This window comes from Platichthys flesus, chromosome 19, assembly GCF_949316205.1.
Source record: "Platichthys flesus chromosome 19, fPlaFle2.1, whole genome shotgun sequence".
Classification (NCBI taxonomy): Eukaryota; Metazoa; Chordata; class Actinopteri; order Pleuronectiformes; family Pleuronectidae; genus Platichthys; species Platichthys flesus.
In genome coordinates, this window is record NC_084963.1 from 5,895,948 (window position 1) to 5,918,418 (window position 22,471).

The window sequence follows — 22,471 nt, forward strand, 5'->3', positions numbered from 1 at the left end:
CAGATATCAATTCAAAGTGATTTGTCCTCACACGGCTTGGGCTCAAGTTTGGTCTTCACTCTCTATCTGTATAAGTACTGGTGTCAAAAACAGCCAAGTGGTTATATAACTATGAAGGAGCTGTGACTTAAAATGGAAGTATGACATTGATCAGAACATTTTCTTGTGTCTCCACCTCCCTTGCCCTTTAAGGAGATATTCATTTCCAACATTATCTGCTGTATGATCTCATTATAAACATGGAACTTACAGTAAATACTGGTTAATTCTGATAGATCGTGAAATAAATCTCTGCTTCTTTTCTGATAAATCCTCTTGTCTGTGTGAAACCCCCGCGGAGACGCACACATCTGCATTCTCTGACACCTCCTCCTCTCCTCCACTGACCATGACTCAAGAGCCTCTGCTGTAATTACGTGTGTGTTCCCGGTGCAGCGGCGGAGGCAGCTGCTCGCCGGTGGCAGCTCAGAATACTGACGATACAGAGACCTCCTCATGCAGGAAGCAGTTGATGAGCTCTGTAGAGCGAGGTTATTGATTTAATGAAATCAGGGATGGAGTTAATTGGGCTTAGCTGTGGCATTTGACCTTTTAACGCCGCGCCCTGATACAGGAACGCGGCGGGGTTGAGAGAAGAGAACGATAAACATGAAGAGAGAGAGAATGAAGTGAGGGAATGAGTGGCGAGGGCGAATGAATTGAATCAAGTTGAGGTGGAGTGAATGGAGGTGAAGTGGAGGTAAAACTGCAGGAGAGGAACCGCACACAGTATTCACTTTGTAATACTGCGGTACAGAAGAGGAAATGAATGACATTGCAAAAGAAGAGAGACACAGAAGGTAACTATGAATCAGCAGAATTTGACTAAATATGTTGTGAATTCTCTTCCCAGGTGTCAGAGACTCGGTGTCCCACACAATCCGACCGGGCGGCACCTCGCAGACGCCTGAGCCTCCCGTCCTCCTCGACCTTCCTGAGAACAGGTCCAACGTTCTGTGAGTAAAAAAAGTCATGCAGATAAAAGTTACTGAACTGTGCTCGCCCTAAAAAGTCCACTCCAGCCTCTTGGACACTCCCTCAGGCTCTAACTCGAGGACCTGGACGTTTGAGCCGAAATCAAACGCAGCGACCCAGTGGCACCGGAGCTGCAGTTTAACAGATGTTTCTGAGGCTTCACTCGCTGCGGATCTCATTCAACACGACACTGCCTGTGCTTCAATGGCCAGAGGAGCGCTGGTGGACCCGTTTAGACCTGAGTGATCCGATCCAAGGTGGTACTTCTCTTTCCGAACTGGATATAAAAGTAATCGATCGTGACCCGGACCCGACAGCAGTGGTCTTTGTGTCCGTACCAAAACCGAGGCCAATGTTTCCCCCGAGTACAGATACATGGGGTGTGAAACTAAGTCGAGTAGAGAGCCCAGCCAAACATGACCAAACCCAACCTCAACCCAGATATCATTTCAAGGTTTTAGGCCAAATCCCTAAAATGAGCCTGGCACCAACAGGGCTGGGGTCGAGGATCCACACCCACAAACCCCCAAGATGCATCAAGGACGCTTTTAAGATCTGATCACTCGGACCACATTTGGAGGTGGTTTGGGACCCGGGGCCTAGTTTTAACATCCGCCCTGTGTGATCGGATCGAAAGTGGTCCAAGCTAAGTACAGGAGCGAATGCGTCCTGATAGCTGGGACACTTTCTTTTGACTCCATAACCTCAAATAAGTCGTGAGCCACATTGAAGAACCGTGAACTCAGTTTCACTATGAACCAAAATTAACTTTACTCTTCTCAGTGTTTCCCAAGTATTGATTTAACATGCTATTTATGTGGACCGATAAATGTTGATTTTCATTTTCTTTGTTCAAGCCAATTTCAAACATGGTCACTTCGAAGAGGGTCAATAAAATCAGCTGTATCTTGGTACCTAAGAGATTTCTCCACACACACACACAACTTAGAGAGTGCTGCTCTATGATGGCTTACGGCTAGTGCACACAAACACACATATACTCCTCGACTGTGCATGTTTACACTGTAATAACAGAGGTTCAGCTGCATCAAATAAGAACGCTCAACTTTTAGTAGGCCTCGCCCAGGTGCTGTTTATTGCAGGGAAACTGTAGTTCACGTCCTTACTGAGATATTTCTATTATTCTGGATTGTTCCCTGTACGTCAGGATGATTAAGTCGTGATTGTATTTTAATTTTCTTACTGTTTTTTACCACTTCCACTGAGAGATGATGTTACAAATCTGGGCAGGAATTCACTACATGTGTTGTAAAGAAGAGCTTCTTGCCTCCTGATATGAAATCATGAGGTGTCAACAAAGCAAATTGGCTCAGTAATTCGGAGCCTGCTCGTCTAATTAGGTAATTCCCTGCAGCAGGTTGGGCGGCTAAGAGGCAGAAGTATTTTTTTATTATCAAGGATAATTAGACTTAATTTTGTCTATCAATGTATTTTGAACGTGCACAAACACGCACACGCTCCCAAACCACCGAGCGCTAACCTTAAAGACGTCCCTCAAGAGGCCCGAGCAAAACAACTTTCTAAACCTGTCTTAATTTGGATTTAAATTAAAGCTTCTTTCCTTTTCTTTCCCTCCTCTCCACGAGGCAACGTTTCTCCCCCTTGTCCACATGTTTTTTCTGCAGGATTACGCAAAAACTACTCAACAGATTGCACAAAACTTTGGGAAAGGGTTTTGATTGGGTCAGGGCAGAACCCATTGATTTTCGAGCTGTTTTGGTTTAAGGGGATCTGTTTTCATTGAGGTGACACAGATATTTCACCTGACTCTTGTTCATGGTGACCGTCACTGTCTGTACGTCGAGTGTCAGAAGATTTTACTGTTTCATTCTTGAGGAAATCCAAGGCAGAGTTGGTTACTTTTTCATTACGATACTCATAACTTGCCTGTATTAAATATTGCCTCATCATGCCACGATGAGAAGCTCTGACCCCTCCTGTGCTGACCACTGAGCAGTGGTGTGGTGCTATTAGAGCTCTGAATAGAGATCTTTGTTGGTGATACAAGGCCTGGCAGCGTCGTGGGGCTAATGGATTCATCATTGACAGGCCGACCACATCGGGGCTTTAAATCAGTGATAAATGCACAGAGGGACTTCACCAGGTCGACTTGGTAGAATCTCATCTTTAGCCTGGTGTCACCGACTCGTGCAGGTATCCAGAAGAAGTGAGAGTGAAATGTGGATAGGTTAAAAGATGTGGGAGAATGTTTCCTCCTCCATCAGCTGCAGAAAACATCATAGTTTGTTGTTGTTTTAAAGTTTAAAGTGTTGAACTGGTTTGACCAAGACGCTCTTCTCCCCTCGTTTCTAATCCTCTTCCCTCTTTCTTCACGTTCTTCCAGGCTGGCGCAAGATGCCCCAGACAGATGCTCCAGTCACTTTGATGCCGTGGCCCAGATACGAGGGGAGGCTTTCTTTTTCAAAGGTACAGCAGCTCAGAGGGAGAAGAGCGGGAGACGCAAAGCTGCAGAGCTGCGTGGGAAAATAATAGATTTTTTAAAAAGAGAGAGAAATTAGCTAAATGAGCGGAAGTAAGATAGCAAGAAGAAAAGAGGAGGAGAGAGAGAGAGAGGAGCTGGGGGCGGGGGGGAGGGGGGGTAGCAGCTGTGCAGACACCCAGCTGAGCCGGTTGAGCCCGGCTAACAGACCCAAAAATTACATCAGGCTTTCATGCCTGCGCCTCTGGAGGGATCCCCCCCCCGAAGCCGTCCACTGAGGACCCAGACGAGCAGCTCGACTCGCAGACGCTCAGCCGCAGTGTGAACAGTGCTGACCTTTTATTGACATTTGGAAAACGTCTCTCATTTAAAAAATCATTCAATGTTCAAGAGATCATTTCTACACTAGCTTTAGTCTTTTCTTTTTTTGTTATTTTCAGCCATCAGGTTTTAGGAGAGGATTTGTTTGAATCGAGGCCAAATCATTGTGTAAAAGTAATGTCATGTTCCAAGTTAATAAAAATAGAGAAAGAATACAAAGAAAGAATACAAATGAGAAGACTGGGAAACAGTCCAGAGCAGGTTAATGTCGATAAGATATTGACACAATACCAGTGACAGCACATTAAATGAATTTTCATCTGCGCTGTTAGGAAATGAACAAAAGATAACCAATAACAATATCTCTGGCCTGCAGCCTGAATATGGCTGCTCCCCCGTACTCACACCCGTACTTCTCCTCGTAGGAAAGTACTTCTGGCGACTAACTCGAGAGAAGCACCTGGTGTCTCTGCGTCCGGCTCAGATCCATCGCTTCTGGAGGGGCCTGCCGACCAACCTGGACGGCGTGGACGCCGTGTACGAGCGACCAGGAGATCACAAGATCGTCTTTTTCAAAGGTACAAAACCATCTGCATTTCCATTATGTTGTCAAATTTCAAGTTGTTCAATAGTGAGAGCGAGAATCTGGAATCATAGAAGCGTCTCTCTCTTGTTCATACTTTGGTACAGACTGTATTTTTAGTGACAGTGCTTTAGGTATATTTTTAAACTGCCGATGACCTCGTGTCTTTCTGAAGAGGCTGTTCCCACCTTCCATACAACGTGACTGGGACTGTGAGAGAAGATTAAACACAGGAGTTATAAACTGAATAAAAAAACACAGGTGCAGGAACAAGGGCACAAGTAGGTGGGAGAGTTTCAACAGTCTTCCAGGCAGAGAACATTCGTGACTGGCTGCAGATCAGAAAATAAGTTTAAACCATTTTAATGTATTATCTTTCCGTCCTTCACTCGTCCTACTGGTCTCTCATCTTTTCACACGTATCATCTCGAGTGGAAAACGCCGCCTGTTATGTTATCTAAGTCGATTTTCCGTGTTCTGCCTCTTCAGGTCTCAAGTACTGGGTGTTCAAAGACAATATCGTGGAGGAAGGTTACCCCCGTCCGATCAGTGACTTTGGTTTGCCGCTGGAAGGCATCGACGCGGCGTTTGTTTGGCTGCACAACGAGAAAACCTACTTCTTCAAGGACAACCAGTACTGGCGCTACGACGACCACCTGCGGCGCATGGACCAGGGCTACCCCAAAGACAGCTCGCTGTGGAAGGGGCTGCCGCTGCACCTGGACGACGCCATCAGGTGGTCGGACGGTGAGTGGACGATTGGGCGGAACACATCTGACCATTTTCCAGCCACTTCACGAGCCACAGTTGAATCTTTAAAGACACTTCCTGTATGGTGCATTCATCCTTTGTTGGTTCAGCTTTTCGTGTTCTCCTCAAAATAAAACCGTCACGCCCATGGGGATCTTTTAACATCATCATCAGGTCAAACTTCTTTGTCCAAAACATACTATTTCTAATAAACAAAAAAGCCTACCATGCTCAAAGAGAGAAGATTCAGGGTTGCTTTCAGTATAAGACTCAAAATACAACAGACTTTCACACCTGGAATACTTTAGACACTCAAGTACAACTTTCTTTATTTACTCGTTTAGGTCTACTTCTGTCACTCCAAGATAACACATTCCACCAGATGAATATATTCCCTATTTCAGTATTTGCTGTGACTCATACAGTTTGTTCTATTTGAGTTTATTTTGGCAATCCCTGTCTGCATCCATGCTCATGCTTTTGTTTGGCATAGCTGCGGTTTCCAGATTAGAGGCACATTTGCATGTGATTGTTTTTTTTCCTTCTTCTGTTTGTGTATTTTTTTTTCCTGATTTGAAAAATATTTTATTTGAAACATTTTTATCAGGCGAACGCGCTCGAACCCTGGAGCGAACCCAGTGTAATCACCGCGTCAAGGTCACAGCGCCTGCTCCCCCGTCAAGCAGCCACACTCATCTGATCACGTGTGCATGTTAATGGAAAGGTCTAACGGGGGGGCAATTGTGTGGCATTTTATTTTCTGTTAGAGTCTCATGACGGTGTGTGTGTTTGTTTGTGTGTGTTACAGTTTTGGCTGGTCCTCACTGTTTCAGAGGCTTGTTTGAGGGCTAACACCTGCTTCTAGGGATATGGTTAGAATTCGGTTTAGCTAGGGTACGGGTTAGGCATTTAGTTTGGATAGTTACGGTTTGGGGAAGGGGTTTCCAAATGCATTGTGCCGATTAGTGTCCTCACTAAGATAGAGGTGCAGAAATCTGTGTGTGTGTACGGAGCTCTGGGTGGTGCTGAGTTTAAAAAATACCCAGAAAAGGAAAAGCAGCCCCTGACTCTTGAAATGTGAGATCAATCTCAGCTGGAGGCAGGTTGTCCCTAATCCCCCCCCACACATCATGTGAATACAAGGAAGCTCTTTCCCTGTCAGGTGTTTAGTGGCCTGGGTTCTGTCTCCTCAGCTTGTAGACTCAGAGGTCTCGCTCCCAGCTCTTTGATGTCGGTACGCACATGCATGAGCGTACATGAGCGTGCATGTGTGTGTGAGAGAGATAGAAGAGGCCAATCGCAAAGTCCCAACCCTGCTGCACCCCCGGCTGTTATCAGCACAGAGCCTGCAAGGGTAAACTTGGAAACCTATATGCACAGGCGCACACATAGGAGGACCATGGGGCCTGGGATCTGGAGCCACATCAAAGCCGGCCCTCTCTGTTTGTCTCAGCAGCTCAGGATGAATATGAAGAGAAAGGAGACAGAGGCGGGGGGGGGGGGGGGGGAGTGATGCGACAGCACGGAGGAGAGACTGCGACACCTCTCGATGAAAGATGAGCAGAGAGATGTGAGGGATACCTGAGGAGAAAGATGGAAAGGACAAGGAAAGGGAAGAGAGGAGATGTGTTAGAAGGATGGATGACTTGACTCAGAGGACGAACAGAGGAATGTAAATAGCTGCTACATCTCTGGAAAAAGGGAGAATACAGATTCACATTTGTCAAAACAAAGTTACGACATCTGATGCCACAAAGTTCGGAAGTGGACGCTGCATTTTTCATATGAGTTTTAAAATAAAAGAGTTTACAAATTTAGACAAGACCTCGGTCCAAAAATCTGGCTGAACTTCCTCTGAACCGAGACAGTCCCCCGGTGGTTTCCACGGTGGCAAAAAAAAAAAAAAGGGACCAGTGAGTAAAACTGACTCCGACAGAAATCTCTCTACAGCCACAGATTTCCCTTCAATCTGTTGTTGTCTTATCTGTGTGTGTGTCAGTGTGTGTGTATGTGTGTGTAGCCACAGCCTTAAATAGCTCATTCCAATTCCATTGTCCAGAAACGAATACAAACAGTGAGCCACAGTCTCAGTCACATGCTCCGTTATAACCTGGATGTTGGGAACTGCTGTAAATTAGGAGTCGGTCCCATACGCCATGTACAGCAGAATACTAACTGGCATATTAATCAAAAACTAACTAGTGCAATAAATGCAGTATTTAACCCCGTTTCCTTTTATTTACCTTTGCAGCAGCAGGCAGGAGATTAGAGATGTTTGGTTCCTGGAATTATTAGACAAAGACAGAGACATACAAAAAAATCCATGATACCTGCACAGTTAATGTAAAGAGCTTAAAGGGATAGTTCACCGGGAATTCACTCATCATCTATTCACCACTATGCAGTTTGAGTCCACAAAACACTTTTGGAGTTTCAGCGCTAAACGGTTTTGCAGTCTAATCCAAATACAATTGGATTATTATCCCCCGAAAAACAAAAGAGCCCTTTGTTTACCTGTTTTCACACATGAGCTCTAGAAAACATCCGTGAAAGCAGCTTTTGTCGACTGCGATTTATCTTTAGCATCAAAAGACAAAACTCTTCTCAAACTGATTCGGGGATTTGTTCAGCAACCTTGACGCCTCCCTTACTTCTGGTCCCCGAGGAAAAGAGGGATGCTGGAGAAGACTGTGTCATTCAGGCCTCTGGGCTCTGTCCTCCAGTAACGATGACAGATGGATACGGAAAACACCAAAAGAGGGAAAAGAGCTTATTTGCAAGAGATTGTCGAGTCAAGTGAGATTTATTCATGCAGCACATTAACAACACCAGTTGAGCCAAATTGCAAAGGGAATAATTACAAGTGTGGAGAAGAATTAATAAGATGGAATGAATATGTTTGCAAGAGAAAAACAGTAAAAGATGAGGTTAGAAAGAAGGAATAAATGTAAACATACCAATGGAAGATATTCAGGAGTGAACTGAATGCTCTGATTGGTCCGTTTTCAATTTGCTCTGATTACATCACCTTTGCTTCTTTCAACACCTTCAACTTGACACCTCGGAAAAAATTGATTTAAGGTCTTTAGACTTTACTGAACTAACACTAGCCCCAACAAAAGGAATGTTATGACTGCAGCTATCACACCGAAGCTATTTCTTCACATGGACTTTGAAGGCTTTGTTCCTGAAACGTGGTATTTCCACAGCGTGCAGTCTTTATCTCCAGATTCTGTCGGAACCTTTTTTTGTATTTCGGTGACACTAATTAACTTAAATACACTACAGTGAAAGGACAGGCGCGGTAGGGGGAGTGTCGGTGCAATTACGGTGTCAAGAACGCCCACCAGGCGTTTCTGTGATCTCGGCTGTCCAACAGAGAGCCGGCAAAGTTACCACACACTCACATGTTTTTAAACCCTTTTATGAATGTGAAACTCATTTGTTGCACTTATTTATTTGTAAAGAATTTGACATTTGTGTCCGTGCAAATAAAACTAGATTTGAATCAATTAAAGCAGCTGCTGTTTTCATGTGGAGAGAAACGAGTCAACCTTTTAGGTCCATCAGGAGGTTTTAGTTTTAAGAATCGTTTTATTAGGAGACTCAAAGGTACATTTGTATCAGAGCACATCAAACAAACAAAGTTACACAATGACAAATACAACCAGAGTCGCAATGATCATTGGGTTCTCATGCCACTAAAGGAATAGAAACCATAATGTCTTCAGTTGAGGGAATGTCTTCAAATTTGGTACCAAAATGCAGTTGAACTCCAGGATGAATTTGATTTCAGTGGTCGAAGGTTGAAGGTCACGTTGACCTCTTGTTGTAAATGCAACGTGTCCCTGGAGGGACTGAGACTGCACTGGTCTGTGGACGCATTCAACTCTTAGCGACATTTGTCAACATCGTTATTGTTAACTTATATCTGCTTTAATTTTCCATTAGATTTTCCGTGATGAATTTTTTTTTTTCAATACACATCCCCGCTGTTATGCATCTTCTGCAATCGCAATCAAATTATTCTCTTTGCATCTCAAGTGTGTGTGTGTGTGTGTGTGTGTGTGTGTGTGTGTGGGTGTGTGTGTGTGGGTGGGTGGGGGTGGGCGGGTGAGGGGGGGTAATAACACTGTGGAAGTGCTTAACATAAACACTTTCTACTCTGGATCAGTGGTTCACGAAATTAAGGCTGTTGATGTTTCTACGTGTTCGGAGCTCGTTGTGTGTTTGAGATGAGAGTAAAGATAATTCTGTTGATAATAAAGAACACACAGACACTAACAACAACCCCCCCCCCCTCTCTCTCTCTCTCCTCTCTCCTCTCTCTCCCCGTGAAGGCTCGTCCTATTTCTTCAAGGGGAAGGAGTACTGGAAAGTTCCGGGCAGTGACATGGAGGTGGAGGCAGGTTACCCCCGCCTCATCGCCAAGGACTGGCTGCTGTGCACGGAGATGCAGTCGGACTCTCCGGACGCGGAGCCCAAGAGCACGGAGACGAGGGTCAACGTGCACCGCCAGCCGGACCACGCGGAGAACGGGTACGAGGTGTGCTCCTGCACCTCGGACTCCGCCTCGCCTTTGGGCGCCCGCTCCTCCCCCTCCCCCCTCTGGCTGCTGCCACCGCTCTGGACGCTCTCGCTGGCCCTCAGCTCCGAACTGCTATGATACCAGAGCACGGGACCAAGTTCCTGAGCCGACTGGTGGAGGGCCAGTGGACACAATCCTACAACTGGAACATTTAGTTCTCATTTTTATCATTCGGCCTCGTAATTGCTCTTGTTTTGTTATTATTTATTTGGCGTGTGGTCGGTAAAGACACCAACCTGCCCACAGCGCTCTATAACTGTTTATTGAAGGAGGAGATAGAAGGACTGTTCTTATAAAGCTCTTTCTCACTAAGTCACATTCACACATTTACACAACATTCTCAGTACAGCACTTTTTCTATACCCCCCCACCATTCAAACTATCGTCACAGCCATCAGGGGCAATTTGTTACCTCGATATCTTGCCCAAGGTCACTTTGGAACACAGACTGCAGGAGCCAGGGATCGAACCTCCTTCTGGTTCGTGGACGACCCACACAAGGGAAATGGATATTGATTACTTCTCATCATGAACATTGATCAATGTCACACACACACACACACACAGATGGATACAAGGTTTCCTGGGTTGTAGGTGAACGACATGCCGACACACAATGCTGCCTATTTTATGAAATGACAGCAGGTGGTTTCACCCAAATGGGCACAACATTAGTTTAAAAGTGCCATAAACATATTATCACACTTCCCTCTGGTGGTATCTCAGCATACAGATGGTTCACGTTATATTTAATAGTTTCTGAAAAACAGTATCAGGATTAGCTCAATGGAGAAAATCTACGCAGACAGACAGATACGGATAAAACAGATAAAATGGAGCAGTACCAATGGAAATCATGGGGGGGCAGTTTTGCCAGTAGATCAAGTGAGACGATCATAGGACACTTGACTCTGTGCTGCCCTCTAGAGGACATATTATGACCACCATGCTAACGTAACAGATGCTTGGAGGTATGTGGGCAGTGAAGGCAGCACAGATCGTCCACAGAACTCGTTGGGATTATTTTTGCAGAAACTAGAACAGAACTTTGTGCATTTGCAGGAAACCACCACAGAGAAGTGAGCTCTTTGGAATAATCTTTATTATTTGAGGGAACTGACCCTTTAATGAACCCCATAATCCACACATATCCATCAGGGTTCAACGTGAGGTGGGAACCAGACTTAAGTGCTTGTGACGGCTCTGGCTCTCGCCGACAGTTTGAAAACTTCTCACTGTGAGAGCGAGAGCGATGCTCGCCACTTCTTCTTCTTCTTCTTCTTCTAAATCCCACAGCGCTGCTCCGCAGTGATGGGCTGCTGCTCATGACTACATTTCCATGGTTTCATTATTTCCTCCTCTGGGTCGGAGGTTTGTCCCTGCTCCTGGTTCTCTAGTATTTTTGTGTCAGATTTCCCTGTTGACTTTTTACATTGCTTGGATCAGGTTATAGAGTTTATAGAGGCTTTTTGTGACTGTTGGACAGTTTCCCTCCTCACCTCTTCTAGTCCTTCTCCAACATGGCGCCCAGATTTATTCTTGCTGTAAAGATATATTTACCTATAGACGGATATATTTGAGTTGAGAGGTGCTGCAGCGGCTGCATAACCAAGTGGGCTGTGTATATTTTAAGCTGTGTTTTCTAATGTAAAATATTTTTGTAGAAAAATAAAAGGATCTGACTTTATCGGCTTAGTGGGGTCACATGAATTTGACTCAGTGTTATTTAAGCGGCTTTCAGACATGCATATTAAAATGTTAGGGTTGGTTTTTCTGAACGTTTTGTGTAAACCCTTTGTAAAATGTCTGCAAAATGTCCGAGGGAGAATACAGCAGGAAAATATCTGGAAATGTTCACAGTGACTGAGTGTTTTGACGTTTCTACTGCATGATCGACGCACATTTACAAAAGAATACAAACATCTCAGGATGAAAAAGGTTTCACAAGCAAGGAAGACGATGAAGATGCCAAATTGTCGAGATTATGAGATTTAAAAGGTTTTAAGGGCAAAAACGTAATTCATACCTCAGGTCCTGCCCTCTGCATATTCTACTCAAGTGCCTGAATGCTCCGGACATTTTCCTGTTGTCTTGAACGCATCTGACTCAGACAATGTGTTCTTCCTATGTAAAACACAGACTCCTGGGATTCAACTAGTCGTTAACCAAATTGTGTCAATCCCACTGCACTAACACACACACACATCCACACATTGAGTGCATGCAAAAATGTGTTACCAAATCCAAAAATATTCACCTGCTCCAATGTGACTATGACAGAGATAAAGATAAACTCATGACAGGCCTGCCGTGTCTTCACACCCACACTTTCTCGAATACACACACACAAGCACACACACTTAAGTAATGCCTCAACTATGCACAGAAACAAATTTGTGCATGTTAGCGCTGCGGCTGCACCCCCCCCACCAAAACGGATGCAGACCCAGAACCCTCACTCTGCTTTGAGGTAGTTTTCAGGTTTAAAGTTTAAAATGTCACAGAGTCACTACTTCTGCCGACAGCAGCAGTTTCCCTTCCCTCACTTGACACAGTCGAGTGGTGTTAATTAACTGGTGCAGCTCAGCAGCCAGCCGGAGGGCACCTGCACCCACAGGCGAGTGCAGGGAGGGGGGGGGGGGGGGGGACTTTCTGGCCCCACGTCCTGTAAGATGTGATACACAGATCGATCAGTTGTGTTTGATTCGGTCATATTGGATGTTCAAAGAACAGGAAACTGGGATTTTAAACACTGGAGATGCTCAAATGGAGGCATCAGACATGGAGCTCCCTCGACAGCTGACACTGTCACAGCTTGAGCCTCCAGATGGGCCGGGCCGAACCAATCAATCACTCCGCAGCTGAACCACTGAAGACTGGAGGAGAGCTGAGGAGCTGCAGTGGGAGGGGTTCTCTGGAAGAGAGCGTTTCGGTAAGAGGAGGAAGACGTGGACTGACAGTGAGTGATCGAAAGAGACAGGGTTAGAAACGGAGAGAGAGGCAAACTGGAAAAGAGTCAGAAGAACAAAAACAGCAAGACGACAAACAGATGTGTGGAGGGGGAACAAATATATATTTAATGTCATCTCTAGACAGCGGCAAGGATAAGAAAGCAATTGAGCCGTACGATCATTAACAACAGAGGAGACAGGAAACAGGTTTCATATGGAGATTGGGCCACTTGTGTTTATTACAAAATGGACTTGTTTTATTGGTGATGATTTAACAAAGTTATATAGGATGTACTGTTCGTTCAGATGGAAGACGAATCTCACTTTCCTCCAGAAGAATAAAGCCTTAATATCCTGAAGTCTGTGCAAGTCAGTCTCGGATGTCAATCATGACATTTCACACTATTTTCTCTTTTAACATGGCTAATTAAAATCAAACTTAAACATACAATATGTTACTTTGGCCCCTAGGGGTCATTGAATCAGTCTTCAGAGGACAAACCCATTCCAAACAGGCAGGTTCAGAACAGCCACTGCACCATTATCTTGAAATGTTCCCTGAGTGAGTTTAGTATCATTCTTCTCGTTGTCAGACCTGTGACAAGGACTCAGTGAAATCAGTAACACGTGAGTTTGCCTCACACAACCAGGTTAGTGCTCTGCAACAATGAATCTGAACCTCTCCCTGTTCGAACCCCACACAGACACCTCCACCTCAGTGTGTCTGGTGCTGGGTTTTCAGACAGAGCCCCGGTCATTGGGGAGAGGAGCAGCTGTTGTGTCTGTCCATTTTGCATTTCGCCTGTCCTCACGCACACACACCTCTGCCCTGAAGGCTTGGAGCCCTGGAGCAGGACCCCCCCCCCCCCCTCCCCACCCCCCTGAAGCTGGCACAGATGCAGAATACACAACGTGGGCCTCTGCATATCTGACAGGGGGCGACACTCGAGCCACAGGAGCTGCTGCGAGGAGACAACATGCTGGAGTGGCTGTTTTTTGAACAATGAAAACACATTGCTGTTTTATAATGTGAAAGAGCAACTGTCAGACTGTAGGAAAAAACAATGAAACCAGCACATGCATGAACACCAGTGGATCTGCTTTCTGGAAATGTGACTTAAAGGGAAGTACAGCGAGTAATAATAGGAGGAGTTTGGTCTAGTTCCTCAACCTGTCAACATTTTACCAAAAGTGAGGTTTGAAATATTCACTGCCGGAACAAATATCCAGCAAAATTCAGCCTGTCTTTCATCTGGATAATGAGAGAAAGTGATATTAAATAACTAATATTTAAGTCGATTTCTGTACATGTTATTTAATTTTCAGCAACTTATCATAAACTTTTTCAAATAAAAATAATCAATCAATCAACTAGTAAATCAATCGAACCCGTTTTACCTTCTTTCATATTCTAATGTTAATGTGCAGAAAAATGAAACCTACTGTTCCATTCACAGCTATTCATTGGTGCTCTGCTGCCCTCTGCTGGTGCTAGGACATACGCATGGTTTTCATCAATCTTATTATATTATTTGAGGAATGAAAAGTAAAGACCGTACCTGAAAAGAAGACATAAGCCTCTAATCTGCTTGGAGCCATGGACGTGCAGGACTGTATTGTTGTCCACAGACTCGTATTCCACATGAAACGAGTCCACAATCAACAAAGAGACTAAATTCATTTTGAAGAAGTTTCAGCAGCTCTCGAATTCCTCCTGAAAGAATCTTGAACAAACAAATTTCACTTCAGAACTTCTGAAATAAACTAATCTCCGCATGAAGCTCTATCTGTTCTCTACCTCCTCGTTTTATTATCCCCCTTTTCCTCTGATGAATTAAAGTCCTTTCAGTTTCCTTCCTTCTAATCTTCAGCCACCACATCCAGACTCAGGAAGTTTTTCTCCTTCATTCAATCCCTCGGTTCCTCCTCCTCCTCCTCATCTTTCATCCTGTCCTCTTCCCGCCCTGTTGTTCTTCTCCTCGTCTCATCTGCTTACCTTTCATCCGCCTCTAATTTTTCATTTGACTCATTTCATTAGTCTCTCTCTCTCTCTCTCTCTCTCTCTCTCTCTCTCTCTCTCTCTCTCTCTCTCTCTCTCTCTCTCTCTCTCTCTCTCTCTCTCTCTCTCTCTCTCTCTCTCTCTCTCTCTCTCTCTCTCAATCAATTCCTTTTCCAAATTTCTTTTCATTTGTCATGCTGTTTGTTGAGGTTCTTTATGTTATATAAAGAGTGTTGGAGGTATGTCTCAAACTGGACCGTGGGTTACTAGTACTCTTTGATAATCAATAACGTACACGGAGGCGAGGTGACTTGTAGGCACGCTTTAGTAGTAGTACAACAACACCCAGGCATCAGCTATCGAACCCAGCACCCGGGGTACCGCAGGCTAATACAGTCGAGCACAGAACACTCGATCAGATACACCACATCCCTCTTTTCCAAGAATGAGATGTGTTGATGCACTTAGCTGAAACAACTTCATTGGCAAAACTGTAATGTGCTCAATATCAAACATTTCCTTGAAATATAGTGCTTACTCAGTATCAACGAGCCACTTCCCAACATCTATGTAAACATATCAGATGAACATGTCTCTCAACAGAACAACCTGCTTTCTTAATAAGCATTCTTTTATAAACATGTCAATAAACATTTATGACAAAAGACTTTCACATTTTGTCTGTTCACTTTCTCTGTTTTTCTTTTCTCTTTTTTTTTTTAAAAAATAAAGTGACACTCATTATCATTAGACCATGAACTAGTCTCTGAACCTGACAGGACGTCTCACCACTCTGCCACTTCTGGTGTGGAATTCCGAACTGTTCACGCTCACAGGCGGCAAAACCTGTGGTGGTGGATCTTGGGGTGACAGGTCAGCAGACTCATGTGTCTCAGAGTGTGTTTCTTCTGGACCTTCACTTAAGTCCGTGTCTCTGAACAGACTCGGATGTATCCTCCTAAGATGTCGTCTGTTCCTCCGTAAAGCCTTTCCTGCTGGAGTCAGCACGTTGTAGGAGCGTGGCTCGGATCTCTGGCCTGTCACTATGGCTGGCTCCCAACCACGTCGTGTCTGCATGTGTACTGTGGTACCTGGGTCCAATGCAGGCAGCGGCTTGGCGTTTTGGTCATAGGATAGACGCTGGCGTGATTGCAAAACCTGTAACCTGCTGTGCATGTGCCGTGGGGTGGACTGCTTTAGCAAAGCACTGGAATATGGAAGCGTGCTGCGCAGAGCTCTTCCCATCAACATCTGTGCAGGTGTCATGTTCAGCCCTGTCACTGGTGTGTTCCTCAGTGACAGCAGTACAAGATGCGGGTCTGTGCCAGTTTGCATTGCTTTTTGTAGTGCATGTTTCACAGTCTTTATAGACCTCTCCGCAAGTCCATTGGACTGCGGATATCCAGGGCTGGAGTGCGTAAGCTTGAATTCCCATGAGGCTGCAAACGACCTCATCTCGTAGCTGGCAAAAGGAACGTGATCACTCACCAGCTCTCTGGGAATCCCGTGCCTGGCGAAAACTGACTTCATTTTCTGGATTACTGTTTGAGCTGTTAAATCGGGCAAGTTCAGCACTTCAGGATATTTTGTCAGATAATCCACTAGCAACAGGTAAGACTGACCTTTCAGATGGAAGATGTCAGCTCCAACTTTCATCCATGGGAGTTCAGGAACTTCATGTGTGATGAGTGGCTCTTTCTGCTGTTGCGGCTGAAACAGCTGGCACTGCTTACATTTCTCCACTGTCATCTCTATGTCCCGTGTCATGCCAGGCCAGTAGAGGGCTATTCTAGCTTTGGCCTTTGTGCGCTGGACACCCTGGTGAGCTATGTGAAGCTTCTCTAAGATAACTTTCCTGAAGCTCTGTGGTATGATTATTCTATCTCCCACCATGATGATGTCATTATGGATGCTGATGTCGTGTCGCAGTGGCCAGTAGCTGTGAAGACTTCTGTCCAGGCTCCGTCTTCTTGCAGGCCAGCCGTTCAGGTGTTTCTCACACACAGCTTGTAATACACTGTCTGCAGCAGAGGCGGATTTCAGCTGGTTGAGTGTCTCCTCACTTAATGCATCTGTGGCCTCCATGGCGTACACAACTTTCTCATCACAGGTGTTCTCGTTCACATTGTCACCATCTTTGCTCGTCGTGGCTCGTGACAGTGCGTCTGCGATATACATGTGTTTGCCTGGGGTGTAAGTGATGTACAAATCGTATCTTTGCAGTTGTAACAACATGCTTTGTAGTCGTGCTGGTGCTTTGTTCAGTGGTTTCTTGACTATGACTTCCAGAGGCTTATGATCTGACTGCACAGTCACTGGTCTGCCAAAGACATACTGATGAAATCTTTTGGCCGCAAAAACAATGGCCAGCAGCTCCTTCTCTATTTGAGCATACCTTTTTTCCGTATCTGTGAGTGCACGCGAGGCATAGGAGAGAGGTTGTCCGTCCTGTAGCAGACATGCACCGAGTCCATCCTTTGATGAGTCTGCTTGCAGTGTGAGCGGCTTTTTGTGGTCGTAGTACCTCAACACTGGTGCCTGTGTGAGAGCAGTTTTCAGAGTCTCCAGCGCTGCATCGTGGTGTGGACACCACTGCCATACTGCGTCTTTCTTGAGCAGCTGTCTGAGCGGCGCTGTCAGTGAGGCCTCATTTGGCACATACTGGGCCAAGAACTTGGTCATTCCCAACAGGCGTAGGAGGCCTTGTTTGTCCACTGGGGGCGGCATGTCGATGATTGCTTTGATCTTTGCATCGTCAGGCCTCTGTCCGGCTGAGGTAATTATGTGTCCCATGTATTTCACTGTGTCAACCTTGTACTGTATTTTGTCCTTGTTAAGCTTCACATTTGCTGCCTTTGCTCTCTCCATCACTTCATGAAGGATTTTGTCATGTTCAAGCTCTGAGGAGGCAGCTATGATCATGTCATCTGCAACGATGTGCACACCTGGGATGTCACCAAAGGTCTCGCAGTTCTTTTGCTGGAACACTTCACTGGCTGACTTAATCCCAAACGGAAGCCTGAGAAAGCGGTATCGGCCCCAAGGTGTATTAAAGGTGCACAGTTTCGAAGATGGCTCGTCCAACTTGATCTGCCAGTAACCATCTTTTTCATCCAGGATGGTGAAGATGTTTTTCCCGGCGAGCTTACTGCGCACATCTTCAGGGGTAGGTATGGAGTAATGCTGGCGTTTGACAGCTTCATTCAGGTTACTAGGGTCCAAACACACCCTTAGTGAGCCATTTTTTTTTTTCGTGACGACGAGACTGTTCACCCATTCAGTTGGCTCGTTCACCGGTTTTATCACCTCTCTCTTCTCCATATCCTGAAGTGTGCGTCTCAGTGAGTCCATGATTGAAAGAGGTATGTTTCTGCAGCCATGAATCACAGGGGGGACAGATGAGTCAACATGTATGTGATGTACTCCAGGAAACTCGCCCAGTCCGGTGAAGACCTCAGCATACTTTTCAATCAGATCCTCTTTGGTGTATGGAGGATTTGATGGCTGTGGGGGTGTCGTTGTCAGTGCTTCAACCCTCTTTACCAACCTCAACTCTGTACATGCTTCACCTCCCAGAATCGCTTTGTCTGCCTGTCCGGTTACATGGAACTCTACAGTGGCTGTGTGTCTCGCGGTTTCACACTGCAGGGATGCAACCCCACATGAAGGCAGGCGGGCTCCACCAAAAGCAATCAATACAGTCTTTGTGGGCCGCAGTCGAATGGGACCTGGTATCTGCTTGAAAATAGACATGGGCAGCACACTTGCATCAGCACCTGTGTCAAGTTTGAATTTTATTGGTACTCCTCGGATGCTGGCTGTTTCAAACCAATTGCCGTTCTTTGTGAGGCTCGCTGCTGTTTTCTCATTGCTGTCTACCATGCCAATATACAAGGAATCCATTTCACTTTCAATGTTGTTCACAGTCTTGAACTTATAGTTGTCACGTTTCTCTGCAACTGCGCGACATACCTTGGAGAAGTGGTTGTTTTTTCCACACTTGTGACACATTGCTCCGTAAGCTGGGCATTGGCGGGGCTCATGCTGTCTCCCACATCTCTGGCAGTTCACTGTCGTCTGCTTCTTGCCCATGTTGAACCTGCTGCTTGTTTGTTTGTGTCTTTTTGTTTTCTCCACAGCATCAATTGGTGCATCATACGTGACTGGGGTCATCTGCATCACCTGTATTTGTGTCTTGGCAAGTTCTGTTGACCTGCATATGTCAATGGCTCTTTGAAGTGTAAGTCCGTTTTCACGGAGTAATCTCTCTTTCAGACGAGGATCATTAATGCTGAACACTAACTTGTCCCTCATCATGTCATCTTCACTTCGGCCGAACTCACAGTCTTTACTTTTCTGACGCAGTTCTGTAATGAATCTGTCCACTGTAATTCCTGATGACATCGCATGAGACCAGAACTGATGTCGTTCAAACACAACATTCTTCAGTGGGCTGCAGTACTCTTTGAATGCCTTGAGAACGTCTTCCACCGTTATGTCATCTTCTTCGGACGGAACAACATGGAGTGTGTTATACACTTCTAATGCTTCATCGCCTATGGTATGAAGTAGGATGGCTATTTTAACCTCCTCCTCTTTCTCTGACGCACCTGAAGCAGTCATGTACAGGCGAAAGCGTTGTTCCCATCTGCGCCAGTTTTCAGCGATATTCCCCGTGAGCATCAGCTGTGACGGTGGTCTGAACTGCTCCATGCTCGCCCCGTAGCCGTCCGGTGTTAGCAGGATGCTAATCTTTTTTCACCTTGCATGTAGTCACTCGGCTCACTCCGTAACTCTGTCTTCTGACACCATGTTGAGGTTCTTTATGTTATATAAAGAGTGTTGGAGGTATGTCTCAAACTGGACCGTGGGTTACTAGTACTCTTTGATAATCAATAACGTACACGGAGGCGAGGTGACTTGTAGGCACGCTTTAGTAGTAGTACAACAACACCCAGGCATCAGCTATCGAACCCAGCACCCGGGGTACCGCAGGCTAATACAGTCGAGCACAGAACACTCGATCAGATACACCACACTGTTCACGCTAAAAGCTCCAAAAAGCCATTATTTGCTTTACATGAAAAATGTCTGAGTGTTGAGATGTCCTTGATCAGGCTGCACTCTCAGCACCAACAGGCAATTTGTTTCCCTCGCACTTGAAATGTTTCTCTATTTTGTATTGTTCCACACACATCTCTCTTGTCTGCTGAAAAAACAGTGATAATGCCTCGTACTTAGTTTTTTTAAGTCATAACCTGCTTTCAGAGATTCACTGAACTCCGAACTTTGCAAATATCCGACTGAGAGCCTTCGGACTCTCTGCGAATTCCCTCCAGCCAGTCTTTTGGTAAGGAGAAGGTCCACAAAACACTTCTGGAGTCTCAGGGGTCAAACAGTGTTGCAGCTAAATCACATGCAATTGAAGTAACTTGGGACTCCTGATGAATGATGAAGGTCGCACACATCGAACATGTGATCATAACAGAATTCATACGTCACATCCTTCTTCTACTTCTCTGGACATTCTGTGGAGGTCGTCTCTAAAGAGAGGAGGCAGGATTTCTGATCAATGCTGCGGCCGGCCACCAGGGGGTGATCAAGATATTCAGGCTTCACTTTTGGGGAGCTGTCACGTTGTCCATCTTTATAACGTATAATGATACAGAGAATTCAAACATATATCAGGGTCAATATGTAATAAACTGAACATTTCAAACATTATTCAATTCAGAATTGATATATTGACTACATTCATTTTCATTAAACACAAACATCACATTTACAAAAGTAAGAATAAATAGTTTCATTCACCTTCATCCATTTCTACACACAATTCTTTTTTGAGCTGGAATAAATTTCACTCATTTATTTATCAAATAAAAGTTGTTCAGAGAAAAAGGCTGAACAAAGATGTAAATACATCTCTATCCTTCTTTGGAAATTACATTATCATCCTAACGCCGGTGAAACAGGATTTTACATTATGTGCAGAAAGGCTAAATTTCCAAGCTCAGCAGACCAGGAGGTGATGATGCATGGAAAGTGCTGTGTCTTCTTAATGCTTTATATATATATATATATATATATATATATATATATATCTTTATTTTCTTCTGAACCTGTTTCTGCTTGTATTGAAAAATGTGTCAATTTGTATATTACTTCATGTTAGTATTATTATTATTCCTTTCAGGTTGATAATTGCTGTGTACTACGCATTAGATAATGTTGGTCAAAGGTCAAGGTCACAGATACCTCATAGGACTATGGAAAGATAAATGTATGTAGACAGATATTGTATTGATTTATGGAGGTATACAACCGTACATATTATCATGAAGGTTTGTTCAATGAATGTGAATATAAGGTATTTATATATGTAAATTTCATTTATTCTATAAATGAATGTTTGAGTGTTCTACTTCTATATTTTTACATTTTGAGCATTTGAAAACTTTTGTACTTTAAACAGTTGCAAATCAAAGCTTTAATAAAACTTAAATACATTTTGGTTTATAAACATTGTTGAGCATTGATCATTATCCAGTTGAAGTTTGTTGAGGAAGTGTAGATCTAACCGAAGCAGCCTACACAACGTCTCTATCAGAGCAGTTACAGATTGTTTTTTGCAGAATCCTGGAGGTGCTTATGTAACAAAGGAGTAAGAATATAAATAATTCACACTTTCCTTTCGGTTTCTAGTCGATCAGGATCCTACTTGAAGTGGTGGAAAGGTCACGAGCAGAGACACATCCCTGAATCACCAGCACCGGGCTCATGCAGCTGCAGCCGAGACCATCTCATTGAAACTGTTGAAACCACAGCACTTCCTGTACAATGACATGTTTTTTTTTTCATGTCAGCAGAACTGACACCTTTGAAAAACAACATGGCTCAGATGCAGTGCAGGAGAAATGCTGCAGAGTGTTGTGCGGTGTGTTAACTGTGATCTGCACTCAAGTACACTGCTGGATTCACTGCAAATACAACGCGGCGCATAAATCACCTTAAACCTAATGTTTAAAAAAATGTTGACAGTGCATTTCTGCATTTACCACTGCAGCAACCCCCCCCCCCCCCCCCCTGCAGCAGCAGCAGATGTGAGTAATGTCTTTTCTGCACGAGCTCGACTCTGTGGAGGAGCTGAGGAGGTGACACATGCCGCAGGTGTGAACAAAACCGAATTCCACGTTCAAGCCCGAAGTTGATTTAAGCCGAGGAGAAATGTTTCAACATGCCTGCAGTCAGAAATGCCTCACACACACACACACACACACACACACACACACACACACACTCCTCTGCTCTCTCTCTCTCTCTCACTGTGCAGTGACATCCAGAGAGAGGTGCATCAGTCTGCTCAGGGCAATGATTCTGTCCAGTTGGTACATCCCAGACACAACTTTACAAAATACACAACTATTCAGGGCGACAATGAGATTTTAGGTTTGATATCTTATCCGGGTTTCAACTAAAAGACGGAAAGTCTCACATCCTCTTATCTGGAAATTTGAAGTAAGCACGACAAAGGTCAGGGAAACAGCGAAAAACAGAAGAACAGGATTCCAAGTCATTCATCACTCTCAGTTTTCCTGATGGATGACAGGACTTTGGTTTGACAGAGCAATAAGGAGCACACAACTCTCTGGAGTTAAACACATTTTGAACGAATGCTCCCGGTGAATATTTAGCTTCAGGATGATGCAGCAGGGAAATTGTGTAACCATGTAAATCACACAAACTGTTGTTCCCTTAATGTGACCGTGGGAACCTTAAGGATATCTCCTCATCTACAGCATGA

At 44.7% G+C, this 22,471-nt stretch overlaps 1 protein-coding gene across 1 annotated transcript in view; it reads left to right on the forward strand.

The window, feature by feature from the left end:
- Nucleotides 1–11,404, forward strand: part of LOC133974613 (matrix metalloproteinase-17-like) — a 50,301-nt gene extending 38,897 nt beyond the window's left edge. The window contains exons 6-10 of the mRNA XM_062412246.1: nt 893–995; nt 3,380–3,462; nt 4,222–4,374; nt 4,869–5,126; nt 9,470–11,404. Of these exons, the coding sequence (XP_062268230.1) occupies nt 893–995; nt 3,380–3,462; nt 4,222–4,374; nt 4,869–5,126; nt 9,470–9,795 (923 nt within the window). The 3' untranslated portion in view covers nt 9,796–11,404. The remainder of the gene's footprint in view (nt 1–892; nt 996–3,379; nt 3,463–4,221; nt 4,375–4,868; nt 5,127–9,469) is intronic.
- Nucleotides 11,405–22,471: the final 11,067 nt, after the last annotated feature.